This window comes from Patagioenas fasciata, chromosome 1 (assembly GCF_037038585.1).
Source record: "Patagioenas fasciata isolate bPatFas1 chromosome 1, bPatFas1.hap1, whole genome shotgun sequence".
Taxonomy (NCBI): domain Eukaryota; kingdom Metazoa; phylum Chordata; class Aves; order Columbiformes; family Columbidae; genus Patagioenas; species Patagioenas fasciata.
In genome coordinates this window covers 34,353,343-34,369,179 of record NC_092520.1, presented here as the reverse complement: position 1 = coordinate 34,369,179, position 15,837 = coordinate 34,353,343, and the positions used below count along the sequence as shown (strand labels likewise).

The 15,837-nt window shown below is 37.5% G+C and overlaps 1 protein-coding gene across 2 annotated transcripts in view; it reads right to left on the bottom strand.

Moving 5' to 3' along the window:
- Nucleotides 1–15,837, bottom strand: part of VWA8 (von Willebrand factor A domain containing 8) — a 186,131-nt gene that overhangs the window by 154,567 nt on the left and 15,727 nt on the right. For both annotated transcript variants that reach the window (XM_065848747.2, XM_065848831.2), the window contains exons 3-4: nt 9,325–9,455; nt 7,321–7,431 (exon numbers count right to left, since the gene is read on the bottom strand). In XM_065848747.2, the coding sequence (XP_065704819.2) occupies nt 7,321–7,431; nt 9,325–9,455 (242 nt within the window). The remainder of the gene's footprint in view (nt 1–7,320; nt 7,432–9,324; nt 9,456–15,837) is intronic.

Here is a 15,837-nt window from a genome sequence, read left to right as displayed (position 1 = left end):
CCACAATGTAATGTCCAGATGTCTCTTATGGTGAAAAGAGATCCTTAACAACCATCTGGTAAAGATAATACAGAACTTCGGCTGGTTTTGAGTTAACACAATGGTGACTGGCTGCAACGGGCCAGCAGAACTTGGACTATTAAATCCACGGTAGAATAGAATCATAGAATCATTTCAATTGGAAGAGACACTCAGGATCATCAATTCCAACCATAACCTAACTCCAGCACTAAATCACATCCCTAAGAACCTCGTCTAAACACCTTTTAAACACCTCCAGGGATGGTAACTCCACCACTGCTCTGGGGAGCCTGTTCCACTGCTTCATAACCCTTTCTGTGAAGAATTTTTTCCTAATATCCAATTCAAATCTCCACTGGCGCAACCTGAGGCCATCTCCTCTCATCCTATCATTGTCACTTGGGAAAAGAGACCAACACCCTCCATGCCACAACCTCCTTTCAGGTAGTTGTAGACAGAGATCAGGTCTCCCCTCAGCCTCCTTTTCTCCAGCCTAAATAGTCCCAGTTCCCTCAGCTGCTCCTCATCACACTTGTGCTCCAGGCCCCACACCAGCCTCATCGCCCTCCTCTGCACTCTCTCTACCAGCAGGTCTTCCAGGCATGGGAGGTGGCCATTAAATTAAGCCCCAGTAACCTACTGAGCATCATAAAACTCAGAGGAAATTGACGTATTCTAAATCTTTTTCCACAGGTCAAATAGAATTAATAATTTTTCAAATTTAAATAATTAAAACTAACCAACATGAAAAAAAATACCAGGAAAAGAAATGACAGCAATGCAGAATGGAACACGCTATGAGCTTTTACTCCTAATCTCACCACGGAAAGAAGAGGACATTGATCCAGACTTGTAATTTACTGTAAGTGCCTCAGGTTATTCTTTTAAGAAGATGCAAGAGAACTAACAATTTTATTTTTTTTTACAATACTTACACGGAATAGCAAATTATTCTAGAAATTTAGACACAGTCTAAAGATAGATGTGCAAACAGATGTTAAGGGCAGTGAAGCATATAAGGATGTTTCCTGTTGGGGAATCTACTTTGCTAGATTTTAAAATATCCTAGAGTGAACAGCATGTCTAATGGTATGCCTCTACCAAAGAAAATCTTTCAGTTTTTAGACCTCTTAATTCCTTAGTTATTGTCTTCCCTCACGAGTTAAGCAAACAGGGAAGCTGTTGAGCAAAGCTGAAATGGATGATTATTTAATGGACTGAAGTGATAACATACTTCCAAAAAAAGTATAATCAAAAATTAAGTAGCAAGATGAAGTGCTATTAAAAGCCATATTCAACCAGTTTCAAAGCAACAATGTCAACTTTCATTAAAACCTTACTGTTATCTTTTTCCTTAAATATTTGTAAAATCTTGTTAGTTGCTTAAAACAACATGTATTTAATAAAAATGTCCTGAATGTATAATGCCAATCAAAGATGAGATTAAAAACAGACCTATTATTCACCTAAATGTGTATTCTATTTTTTGTTAAAAAATGTTTCATGTTGTAGAGGATGATGAACTATAGTTCCACATTTTACAACTTAGGCCACAATACTGAGCTACATATATTCCAGATGTGATGTTCAGGTTTTATTAAAATCAATGTAATAGTAACTAATAGAATCATAAAATAATTCACAGCTAAACTAATGTGGTTAGTCAAATTTAAAAGTAACTTATGAACTAAATAATTGGACCTTTTCCACCCTCTGTAATGGAGCAGGGGGCTACATCTTCACTATTCAGACGACCTCCCTGCTGAGTTAATCAAGTGTTTTCTGGGTGGGTTTTATAGCTAATTTTCCCCTGTGAGGTTAGGAAAATTACAGGGTAGGTTTAATTTAACACTGTTATTCACTCCTTTTTTATTAAATTTAAAAAAAAAAAAAAGAGAAAGAGGGAAATTGCAGTGTACCAGAGCAGTGGTACCCAAAGAGAGACTCCAGCTATCAGTTGGAGTTCATGTTTCCATGAGGAAGAGCAGCCTGAACTGGTGAGCACCTAATTTGTGATGCAACACCACAGCACAGAGCAAAAAGCAACTAAAAAAGAAACACCCTGAATTTACTGGAGGTTCAAATCAGAAAACTAGGCTAGAAAAGTTTACCCTAGGAAGTGAACCGACACACTGTACGATCATAAATATGTTACTATGACAAGAGCTGGAACAGTCATTTCATAGTATTGATTTTAGCTTTCTAGTCATCTATTTCAGCTACCTTCACACGATTTTTTTTTCTTTTTCTGAACTACCACATGGATGAATTATCTGTTTTATTTCCATCACCCCCTCCACTAACACAAGAATCAGGGTGTTTTTGCAACAGTGCCTGCACTCTATATTTACAAGAGCTTATGTCCTCACCTCGGCAGGGTCAATTGGGCCATTTTAGCTGCTTTACATCAGGTATGTTAGTACAGCGGTACATTTACATCAAGTATGTGACACATTTTGCATCTTGGGCAGACAGCAGGCACCCAGGAGCAGGAAATCTGAGTTCCTGAACAGATTTATCAGTGCAAGTATCTACAAAGAAACCTAGGAGTTTTCATCTTCATTCTAGACAACTCTCAAGTAAGGGAGATGAGTTATTTACATTTTTCTTCCTGATGAGTAGCAGAATAAAAAGGAAATGAAGACAGATATCTAAAAATTATGCAGTTACTTATCTCTCATAAATCCCTTTGATTCAGGGCACTATCCATCAAGTCCACATTGCCTATGAGTGTTATGACCCTACATATTACAAAGTATTGTACTTTCCTGCATTGTAGGAAATACTAGCTGAAAAGAAAGTAGAATATAGTTGCAACAGTCGCAAACATAAAAAAAAAAAGAACCCCACACCTTACATTTTAATCTGTAAGGAATTAAACACACAGATTAACTTCAACCAAATGTTTGTTTCTACGTAATATTTCCCTCTTTCTGTGCAATATTTGACACAAGAAAATTACTAGTAATACTCGTACTTCTGGAGTACTGTATGGCTTGCATCTTCTTTCTACGGATTTTTCTAGCACCCTGTACCAGACAGATACCGCAGTGACCGTTAGACAACTAAACTGAGCTTTCTGACAATGCCTTTGGTGTGGCTAACTTACCAGCTCAGCAAAAATCCACTGTCACCCCCAAGGTAGTAAGATAATAAGTCACAGAATTACTCAATTTGCACTTGCTGATTGATTTTTTTTTTTTAGAGCTGAATTATTCTTACCCATCGTGTATCTTATTTTATAATTCTCTTCCCAAACTCAAGTCTGTGTAGTGCTGCTCCACAGGTTTTCATGTCATGTTCATTTTACAAGCAGGATGATTTAAACTGTCATTTCCATCACTCCAAGTCTTCAATTGATTACTACATCATGGTCTGTCAAGCCATGGCAGAAGATAATTTTTCTGGTATCTTGACAATCAGTTTTAAATTTTATCATTGTATAACTTACAATGCTGGTGCACTAAGGGATGCAAAAACGTTCTATTAAAATGAGTATGTTCACATAGTTCGAAGATACACCAAAACTCGGTCTGATTCAGTATATATGTACTTATGTACTCAGTGGATACAACTTAATCAGCAAATCTTCAAAATCATGATGTTTTATTTGTAATTTTTCAGAACGTAACCATATTTTTCTACTTATTCCAACCTCAGTTAGTTTGACTGTCCCAAACAAAAATGACTGTACACTTAATAAAGTGGCCTGTGTTTGGGAAGCTTGTTTCATTTAATGCAAAAGCTGGAAGATACAGAGTAAGCAAAACCGGGCATTCCAGGCAACACGGTTTGTGGCACAATCCTGGAGCACTGAACCTCTCAAACACCAACAAAGTAGGTTGGCTGCTCTCCAAATTGCATCAACTACATTATTTTAATGTAGGATTTCCTTAGATGTAATAATTTAAAATGTAGGAGGCTGTAGAAATAAGAATTCAAACCAGAGGTATGCCTTTTATAGCTGTATACACACGATAAAGAGCAAAACCGCATCAGAAGTGGGGAAACAAACAAACAAACAAAACCCCAAACATAAAAATATCAAATCTAATTCCTTAATTTTTGAAAATAAAATAGGCTGATATTAGGATCTCCGTACTGGTTCAATCAATTTGGTGTCTCAACTACAGAGTCACAGAATGAGAAAAACTCTCTGCAAGACAAGCTCTTCTATCAATAAATGCAAAATTTGAAGCCGCCATTTAAGTAATATAAAGTAATTCTAACTAATTACTTGATATACAACATAATTAGTTCATGCAATAAATTACAGAATAAAAGCAAGAGGTTACTTAATTGTCTGAATAATGGCAATAATGACATTTCTGAGGCTTTTAACAGTGAATTAATAGCTGAAAACCAAAATTAATGGCCTAAGGTAAAGACAAGAAAACAGAATTTCCTGCTGTCAGTACCCGAATGAAAAAAAGTAATTCACAATTAACCTATTATAAGCCCTTTATTTTACATTCTTTTTATTGGGAATGAATCTGATAATTCAGTGTTTACCTCTATTTTAGTGGTCCTCTATTTCTGAGGTAAACAAAACCCTTTCCCCATGCCTTTTCTAACTCCATAACTCCAAATCTTACGCCATTTGATTCACTCTAGTACTGAGAAATGCTAACATGCAAGGATATGTGATACCCCAACACTTCAATACACATTTCAATACGGAATTTCAGTCACTGCTTCCAAATCACCATCTTCCAAATCTATCTTAAATAACTATCTGCAGTCATATTCAGTAACTTGATGTTAAAACATATCAGACGTTTTGAAACCTCCAAGATATCAATTTACAGTATTTAATATGTCACTTGTAAATGTAAACCTATAAACAACCACAGTATCTTAACAAACACTCACAGACAATTTTGCAGACATTTGTGGGTCTGCAAATCTGATGATCCACTACATTAAAGTTATTTCTGATGCAAGCTTTTGCTGTAGTATATTATTATTCAAAGTGTAAGATAACTACACTACTCTATTGACTTGCATGCAAAGAGCTTCAACTATCTTAACCAACAGCTAAGTTTTATTTGAGCCACAGAATTCATACAGTGGATGATCCGGAAACCAGACTTGGAAGCTTTGCTGTCTTCCCTGGGGTGTCATGAGATTCAACAGGAAGGGAAATAGTATGTAAATCTGAAAAGCAGAGCTTTATCTCCAGTCCCTTATATGAGTTCACCTTCTCTTTAGCTCACCTATGGCGACGGGAGCAATTCAGGCTCTTCTGGGAATATTTTGTTAAGGCTACCTACTGATAGCCTTCTCTGTCTGGGGTTTAAAGACAAGTAGTGTCCAGCTTCTGTCATGTTTTGAATTGGCACAGCCATCTGCAAACCTCGAAATCATTAAGTGAACTAACTAAAATTCAAACCAGTGTAACCTGTAAAACCTTATTCATTTTTATCATTGAGCTAGAATTAGATCTGTGACAGTTTTAAACATAACAATGTACCATATTTTATGTGTCTTTAACTGAAACATAGGGTTAGCAAATTTAAGCTGGAACATCCCTACCTAAGAGATTAATATTCCATGTTTCCAATATTCTAAAAATGTTAATCTAAATACAAATCACTGATCTTCCCCTCAGAGCTTAAACATACATTGGTTACATATTTGATGAGTAACACATGAGCTGAGGAAAAACATGACGATTTCAATTGATTTTAGAACTTTGGTATCTTGCTAAATGAGAGTCTTGGTCTGAAGTGCTGCTGTGCTGGATTCTTGTAAAAACCTCTTAATCGATAATTTCCAACAAACTGGGGAATAAAGGTAATCTTAGACCTTTAACTTGGAAAGCTAAATTTCGTAGAGTGCTCTTACCAGAGCGAGATCAGCTTGTACAAAGTGAAGCAAGCCTCCTCATACTTACATGGGGATCAAAGTCTTCAGACAAATACAGGGTTAACAGATCACCTCACATCTCGGTGAGCTTCTTACAGTCCCTGACGCAGTGGTTCTTACAAATGTTAGTTAATTAATGCGCTTACACCAGAGGCAGATTACTTTGACTATCCTGTAGAAAGTGTGAGGATGAGGCTGTCCATAAGAGCAGTTAGGCATGGAGCTAACGTGAGTTAACCCGACAGCCTGCACAAATGCTCCTGTCCTCTGGTAAATGAGAAGCCATTTACAGCCCTAATCCACAGCACAGTACTTTAAATTATTTCATATTGTGCAACCCTCATATTTCCAGATGGACATGAGATAATTTGAAGTCCTAAAAGTAACTAAAAAAACCCCCCATATTTAGATTAGTTGTTATCCTTCATTCTGAGGCTCTTCCGTGGTTTCAAGAAAATCTATTTAAAGGTTTCTTTAAAGTTTGAAGGCTGCAAAAGAGATATTGGGAATAAAAAAAAAAAAAAAAAAATTTAAAAGTGTTTCTTTAAAACAGAGAACAAATCTTCTAGATTCTCTTTCCTCTCCTGTTCCCATCTCCCTTTCCACTCACAAATCACTCATATGATGATGTGATTTAACCTCTATAGCATCACCAACTGAAAACTGTTTAGGTAACAAATTTAAATTCACACTACATCAGAGGAACCAACCCACCCTATTTAATTAGAAACCCAACTTGTATACAAAATTTAGGTATCTAGGAGAACAGATATTTTAAATGAAGTGTATATTTTACCTGCATAATTGAAAGGAAGGTGCACTCTTGATAACTTACAAAGAGAAATCTTACCTAATCTAAATCACTCTGTGGTTGTACTAGACCAGCTAAGGGGCTGGGGAAATACTGATGGCAGGAGTGTTTAAATCATTATTTTAATCCAGACCAAGAGCGAGCTTTTGAATCAAATCTCCCAGTTGTCTCCATTTACTGTGCTTGTGTTTCACAACACAGAGCAGTCTTAAAATACACGAACTAGACTCTTTGTCAATGAAACCAGATATATTCCTAAAATGAATCTCCTGATCTAACGTTCTACAAGTGTTAGGTAAGAGACACACCAAGAGAAGTGCTTGTGAAACTATAGCCTAACATGCGCTGAATGGATCTCACTCCTCATTACAAAAGTACATCAAAGACAGTCTGCCTAAATCAACCCTGAGGTACTCTTAAGAGACAGAGTAATCTTGGATTGGAGTAAAGATAACATTTTCAGTATTAACGAGATCAAGAGTGTTATATAAGACTTTCTAACTTCATCAGAAACTTGTCAGTTAGTCTGCAATACATGTACTAGTTTTTCATCATATAAACCACGACTTCCTCCAAACTGCTTGTAAACAATGATTAGGTGGCGTGTGACTGTAACTTGCCTGATCAAGATAAAAAGCGCTACCATCTCGGATCTCTCGCCGCTGTTTGAGGTCAGTTTCTGTGGTGTCCCTTGATAGTGCAATATATTCAACCTCCCGCTTCGTTAACTCCTGTGGACAAGAGTCTGAAGTTACTACAAAAATAAGATTATAACCCCAGAAAGTGAACTTTAACAATAGGCCTAGTGGTATAATTGTACAAAAAGTTCAAGGCAGCAGCACAGTGAAGTGAAATAACTTTGAACAAAATCTAATCTCTTGTATTTTTAAAACGCTCACAGTGTGTTCTGCCTCAAACAAAATGGTTTGAATTTCTGCTCGATAAACTTTTATTTTCCCCAAACCTGTCCTAAAAACATAATAACCAGCTATATATTCTTTCCATTGAACATCTGTAACATCCTGTAAGATAACCTTCTGGACTCTGAAAAACAATCAGCATCTGCAAATCATGAATGAAAGTCAGGAGTTTTCCATAAAACATAGAAAAGCTTCAACTCTCACTCAGTAACACTTATACTGTGACAAGGCTGCAATATTACCTGTATATGCTTTGTCAGTACCCTGATGAACTGTATTGTTCTTCTCTCCCTTTAATGACACGAGATGCAGTTTGTATGTGTAAAATTAGAGACTGTTTAAAAAATCAGAACCCTTGGCTTATTGTTTTGTTTATTTTGATTCAATATGAGATATGCTTAGAATTTTCTATCTTAAAGGAAAAAAAACAAACCAAACCAAACCATGCATTTATACCTGATGTTTCTGCCACTTCCAACCTGGGCTATCATGCATTCTGCTAGGAAACAGATTAATACCGAAATGCTCTTAGCCCTTACACCTCAACAAAAGGTGTGATATAGTTAACAGATCTCTCTTAAGAGGCAACTTCTAACTACAGTTGTATGAAGAAATAGAGCAAAGATATAAAAAGAAAATTAAAATTATTTCCTTTCCATTTTCTCAGTGCCTACTGGTCACAAAGCCACCAATTCCTTTATGCTGCAGGTAGATAAAACTAGACTTTCTTATAATTGAAGGGAAAAAAAAAACAGAAGGTGAAATACAAGAGAGTTTTCTTCAACAATCAGTTCCGTGTAAGAACACGTACTAGTAGCTTTCAGCAATAGCCCATAAAAGTTTTCCAGGCTTATGTAGTTTCTTTAAAGGGATCACAGCGTATATCTGCTCACGTGCAAAGACCCGCCTTCCCGTAATTGTTTGGCATGGCACTGAAACAGTAATTGCAGCCTTCCTAACACAGCTCGGGTGCATAAAAACAGCGATACAAATACTGACATGCATTCTATGTCCCATGCCTGGATATCTGGTGTTCCGTAAGTCTTCTTTTTAGGTTATACCAAACTCTTCTCACTTATTTTAAGGAGCGCATCTAGCTATCAAGTAGTGTATCTGGTTTGCTGATGAGATCTTTGCTCCCCTTCCCAAATTTCACAATCTTGCAGCTTTTTCTTGGAAATTTTGCATATGGTACTGCCATGGTTCATGCAGATGGACGTAGGCAAATCCTTCCCACATTCCAAGGGAAGATCATAGATGCATCTACTGTTTCTAATCACTTATGATAACTGTTCCCAAATGTTACTCAGAACACTCCTCTCCTAAATCCCTTCCTTCATTTCTTTTTTTATATAATGAAGCAAAACCAATTTGTTGCCTGTAACAGTAGGCAGATATCTTAATCTTCTAACATACATAATGCCTAGAACAAACTGTTTCTCCATTTGTGATAGCATATGGTAACACGGTTTTCCAACTTTTTTTCCCCCTGGAGTTTAAGCAGAAAAACATGTATTGAAATGTCTGTACTTTCTATTTGTCTGTAACAAAACTTTGGAAAGCACATTTATGGAAAAACTTATTTACCTCCTAAGTATCTTGCTGTAAGATTTTCTAGGACTACTTTTTACAATTTGGCTAGTAGTAGAATGAATAACTGACATTAGTGACTACATCTCCATGAATTTAAACCAACATACTTACCAGATACTGCATGGCAATAGATCGCCGGAGAGGGCCAGGAGGACCAATAAGAAAGACATCTTGGCCAAGAAGATCTTTCTGCATTATCCATCTCAAATGGTGGACTACAGACTGGGCCAATGAATCTGTCACTTTGAAACACAAAGACAGAACACGTTATCTAATTTTGAAAAATGTTACATACCTGGGCATTCATACATTATTTTGTTCTTATTTGCAAAAATAAAACAAAGACACAAAGATGTGCTGCCCTGAAGTTGGACAACTGAAAAGCAGGGAATTCCACACACCATATATCTTAGACTGCTTAATGTACATATAAGTTCATATACCTATCTTATCCATTGCCTTTTTGTCTGCTCAACTTCATCCTTCCAAAAAAAACCCCAACAAAAAACCAGAAAATAATGTTGTTGATTCTCTTTTCACATTAAACTGATCAACACAAAGACTGGGTTTTATTACCCAATGTTGACTGGACTCCTCAGCATCAGTTAATGTGTTATCAGTAATTTGTAAAAGATCAATCCAGCCTATAGCCCAATGCTTCTTTGAATCATGAACACAAAATAAAAACTGTGTTTGCATCAGAATAAGATTAATGTTTGGGGATATATTTGATTTCCTGTTTACTTAAAAGACAACTGCATTCCTCTTTAGATTTTGACAAAATAAAACACAGAATTAAATTGTCAAAGAAATTAAAACCTTGCAATATCACTACATCAATATCACACAACTTCCAAAATCATAATAAAATAAAATTAAAAGCAGAGCCACTTATTTCTATTAAGAATACAACCCCCATATTATTTTAAAAAGCAATAGCCTGATTATCACAGCATCACAGAACAGTTGGGGTTGGAAGGGACCTCTGGAGATCATCCAGTCCAACCCACCTGCTAAAGCAGGTTCACCAGAGCAGATCACACAGGAAGGTGTCCAAGTGGGCTTTGAATGTCTCCAGAGAAGGAGACTCCACAGCCTCTCTGGGCAGCCTGTTCCAGTGCTCTGGCACCCTCAAAGTAAAGAAGTTTCTCCTCATATTCAGATGGAACCTTCAGTCTGTGCCTGTTGCCCCTCATCCTGTTGTTGGGCATCACCAAAAGCAGTCTGGTCCCATCCTCTTGACATCCACCCTTAAATATAATTAATATTATAATATTATATGTGTGATATGTAATATTATAATTAATAACATAATTAAACTAAAACCTTTACCATGTGTATACAAATGTTGGCAGTACTGTGCAGAAAGAGCACACTGAATGGGGGCACCATTCCCGCTGCCACACATCACTCTCTCCCCAGAATATTCCTTCCCATACCCTCTAGCAAAGCCTGGCTCTTTCTCAGACCCAAGCAAAAAGCACTAGTGCAGGAGGAAAAGGAGAACACAAGCAAGCCAGGAGGGAGATTTACATATGCATGGACATATATGGTTCCTTTTGGCACAATCTGACAAGACTGATGATGGGGTTTGAAGCTGGAGCCTCAAGGGTGGTGTCTTGGACACTAAAGTGCAGTAAGAAAGGAGCAAAGGCGATGAAATTTTCAAATGAATACTTGGTTATTTACCTTTTTTTCATTGTGGCCACCAGTTGCAATTAGAAGACAAAATTTTAAAACCCAAGCCTCAAGTTTTATATCAGCTTTCCCGATGCAGCATGTGTGGGGGAGAGTTCAGGACCACAGCAATAGTGCCCCTCAGCTCTCAGGGGTTTCAGTTCACCCTCGAATCTTTGTACACCAGAATTAAAATCCTTTTTTGTAAGATCATAGAAACAGTACTAAATGACTGTATGAGATACAAGAAGGGTTCTTTGAGCATAAAGGTGGCTAAGGAAAACTTAAAAAAAAGTTTTAACTGAATGTTTTGATGTGGCACTCAGGAAAACCACTTGAAATCTTCCACTTGCTGGGAAATCTATATCCTTAAAAACAATATGAACAGGGAAAATATACAGACATAGGCAATAAATCTTTGTGTTAGGATTAGCAGAATAATTGTAAATAACATTTCAAGCTTGGTGTGGTTTGTTTTTAAATAACTTCCACTGACATGCCCAGGATTAGTTCTCACATATGGTATGGTAAAATCATATGGATATAAGAATATTTTCTTCTTCTTCACTGCAATACTGTTTTCCAAAAGTTATACACCTAACACATACCACACACAACAAGCCAAATATAAATAAATTCCTCACAGGGAATAACATACTCTTTTCTATGAGATTTTCAAGAAAACTAAGAAAGCTCCTATTACATCTATTCTTTGGGAAATAAGGGGCAATACATGACACCAGAAGAACTGCTCCGTCAAAACCTCACTACTGGACAGGTATGGTAATTTCAAAAGCGTCACAGAAATAAAAAGTATTATATTAAAGGTACCATTAAAATTGCAAGACAGAGATCTCACTGAGAAGCTTGTTCATTATTAGTCCTACCTGCTGTATAGATATGACAATGTGCCTCTACTGTATTTTTACAATACCTGTTCTCACAAATAAAATTTTTAAAAAATAATTTTAAAAAATTACTTTACTTAAAGAGGACAAATAAGCTTGAAAATCTTGCTGAAATACCCAATTATTTCATATCAAAAGTCATGCATTAGAAGCACCGCAAAAACAGCTTTGGCAGCATGACTGTACAAATGCCTCTGGTGTAATTCACATAAATACATGTAGCCATCTTTTTTCTTTTTAGGATGGCCTCAAGAAAAAACTTGGGTCAGATTTAAAAGCAGTACTATAAATAGAAACAAGATTTAAGAGTGTTCAGCAGCATCTGCAAGACAAACTGTCATGTAAAAGAGAACATAAGTGTACAGCATCCAAAAAAACCCCTAAAATTTTAGGAACATGATCCCCCAGCAAATCTGAATATATAAGGCACTTATATTCTCGTCATTGTGTTTAAACAGTCCAAATTTTCTCAAAATATTTATTCGCAAAATCACAGCCAGCACACTGACCGTCTGCAAACTCACTCCAAGGAAGCCCATTATAAATAACGTGGAAAATTCAAAGCAAGTATTCCCTAAGGTGAACTGTCATGACAGCAGCTTCCACTTTTCAGTTCTTTCTATTCTAACATGTGTTTGGGAATACTGCCACATGTCATATCTGTACATCGCTCCAGATATTAAGCCTACTTCAGTTTCCCAGTTATGTCCTTCTAAAATCAGAAGAATATAAGATTTTCTTTGTACATGCAATCTATGCTGCATAAACTGTTTCCAAAGCACAGTATGCTTTTCAAAAGGAACTTGAGATGCACATACACATATCTTTAATATTATTTCTACATATTTAGACTACTTTTACTGTGGCTTCTACATTGAAAAGCTTTTATGTTTTCTCTAACATGACTTGAAAAAAATTTCTGTTCAAGTACCGTATATTAACTTCACTACAAGCAGCATATAATCATATTCTATGACATTTAGAAGACAGGGCATATTAGCTGAAAGAAGCATCAGTATGTATATTACAGGAATTTTTATTAATTATCCCATGAGTCAGATAGCATCTAACGCAAACTGGGTTTGTACAATCTGTTCAGTGGCACTCTGCTGATTTGCACCAGTTGAGTAGCTGGCCCTATATTCTTAATCTGCAGGATGGTACGTAGGAAGCCTCTAGTGTATTCTCAAAGACGCCATATGGCACATGCAGGAGAGTAGTTGGTGCTACCATTTGCTATTCCTGTGTATCAAAGATCGCCAGCGAAAGAAACTGCATGATATTGCTTTGTAATATGTGATAAGTAGGACAACACCTAGCAGAATCTGCACAAACAATTCGTGAAGTGAGCAGCTGAAGCTGAGTGGAGAAATCCCCAAATAAAAAAAGAAGAAAATGTTGTAGATGGATTTTGAAGCAAATGCAGCAGCTGCTGTTGTTTGATCCACAAATCAGCTTTTGATAAAACCAAGACTGAAATGGCTATGCTGGCCTCGGAAATGTTCCAGTTCATTCACACTGGAATTCTTGGCACACACTACACTCACTGAAGCCGTAAGATGCACTGGAGATAGCAGGCAGCATCTGCTGGCAAGTCCTTGTATCCCACCTACAGAAGAAATCCCATAAATGAAGGAGACACCTACCTCTTCCCACTGTTCAGAGGCAGACAGTTACATGAACTGATTCCTGAGAATATCTATTCCAGATGTGGTACAAAATACATCAGAGCCCGTGTCCCTGTATGACTCTAGTTTGGTCAATCACTTAATAAATAACCAACATGCACTTAGAAAACACCAATATATATAATTTTCAACAGAATAGAAAAAGACCTCAGCATACCCTGAACATTTGCTGAAGTGCATATTCAGAGCCTGAGAACGGTTCCTTTTATTGGGGGAGGCAGAAATTCACGAGGGGGAAAAAGATCTCCTCCCCATCCAGTTACCAAGGGGGTCTTTTAGCTTTTCCTGGCAGGTTGCAGTATATCCCACACAGAGGGTGGCCGCAGTAAAATACGCTTCAGGAAGGAGGGAACAGGAAGAGAGGCCTTTGCCTAAAAACAAACACACTCTGAAAAGGTAAAATGCTCACTGGGACTATTTCACTGCTTGTTGAGGCTGGGGGACCATGAAGGGAGTGATACAGTGAAGGAGGCAGCATGGCCAAGGTGAGGAGGGAAGTGCTCCGGTGTGTCCTGCTGTCAGCTGCTTTCATTTGGCACTTCACATGTAAAACGCTGCTGCTCTTCCAATTTTATGCTGATGCCCAGAGCCCAAGGAGTTTACGAAGTCTTATAGTGTGGTTGCTTTGCAGGCTGTTTTCACTGGAATACTATTTTTCCTCATAAATTTTTCATGGAAACAGTCTTCATTCCAAAAATTTTTGTTCTTGCGATGGTGAGGAAACAAGCCACGAGCCTTCACAGGGGCTTAGAAAGGGGGAAGTTACTCCTTGGATGAGACCATAAAACTCATCTATCATTTATTCCTCCAAGTCAATTGCTTCACAGGAAGGTGTAAGATGTACACAGGTAAATCGTATTTCTCCATGTGAGTATAAATGAAAAGAGAACAGAAAGGGATCGTGTAAAACCAAATGGCTTTCTGGAAAGGACACGGAATGGGATTGAGAAGACTAAGTTTCTCTTAGTTATATATAAACATGGAATAAACTGAACTACTCTGAGCTGGATGTAAAGCTCATAGGTAAATACACAGCCAGAGCAGTTATCTGCAGCTCAGACTCCAACTGGAGGGATATACTGTGCCTGCTTTTGAGCACAACAGCTCAGTCCAATCCTGAAAAGTTCAAGAGATTCTAGAAAAGAGTAAGAAGAATTACCAAAAGTCTGGAAGACATGGAAGAGTTAAATAATTCAGTCTAGAGAAGGACCGACTGAAAATCATAACAACTGTTTTCCAATATGCAAGACAGAATCACAGTGAAGAAAAAAGTAATCTGTACATCATGGTTATGCTAGATAGAACAAGACCCAGGGAACTGAAATATGTCCAAAAAGATCTAAATGAGGCATCAGGAAAAGCTTTTTTAACAAAAGAATGGTTAATTACCACAGCAAAGTGTGCAGAGAAGTTCTAGAACCTATATTGCTGCCACATTTTAAGAAAGGGGAACAAACATCTCCCAGGAACGGTTCAGACTGAGCTGACCTTGCTCTGAGGCACAAGGAACGGTGCAGAACATTCCCTGAGCTCCACCTTCACTGAAGGTTTCCATGTCCATCTGTGCCTTACCCTTGGTGTAGAAAAAGAAGGGATAATGGTGTAGAAAAAAAAAACACTATTTCAGATTCTGGATTAGGTGGTGACAGCCAAGTAGCAGATCAGTTGCCAGCCTACATGCAAACTCCAACTGCTGAAATAATCCCCATCTCTGACAACAGGCATCCTTCCTTACACTAGGAAAGAAGAAATGCAATGACAAAAATCTTTATTAGTGCAAAATTCTGGTCATCCTGCAATACAACCTGTCTCTCTAATGTGTTGCACTCTGACACTCAGATTTAAAGTAAGCAGAAAGAAGAATGAACACACGTTCCGGTGCAAATCTGAACCTACTCCGAGCAATACCTGAACACACACGCTTGTCCCTGCTCCAGGACACCGCTCTGGGAGAAGGACACTGGGATGTTTCACTGTTAAGACAATACCGATCTTTCAGGTGAAGAATAAATAACACGAACTGCTGGCATCACTGAGCCTAATACAGAGAAATAACCTCAATTTCTTCAACATTAAAAAAATATACTTTCAAGCACAGAAATCCAGTTAATGCTACCTTTTTGTGTCCATTATTATGCACACAAACTTTCTGTTTAAATTCCTCACAATAAATAGTCTTCCATACATCTCAAGTGACAAAAGTAACAGGAATTATCGCCTAACTCTTTGCATACATGCATGTTACGTTTGATCACACACTGGGGAGGGTGCTCAGACTCAGGACACCTGGCACAAAACCACACACAGTTGGAAATCAACCTTTCACAATGCGATGCAGCTGCAGGTAACAC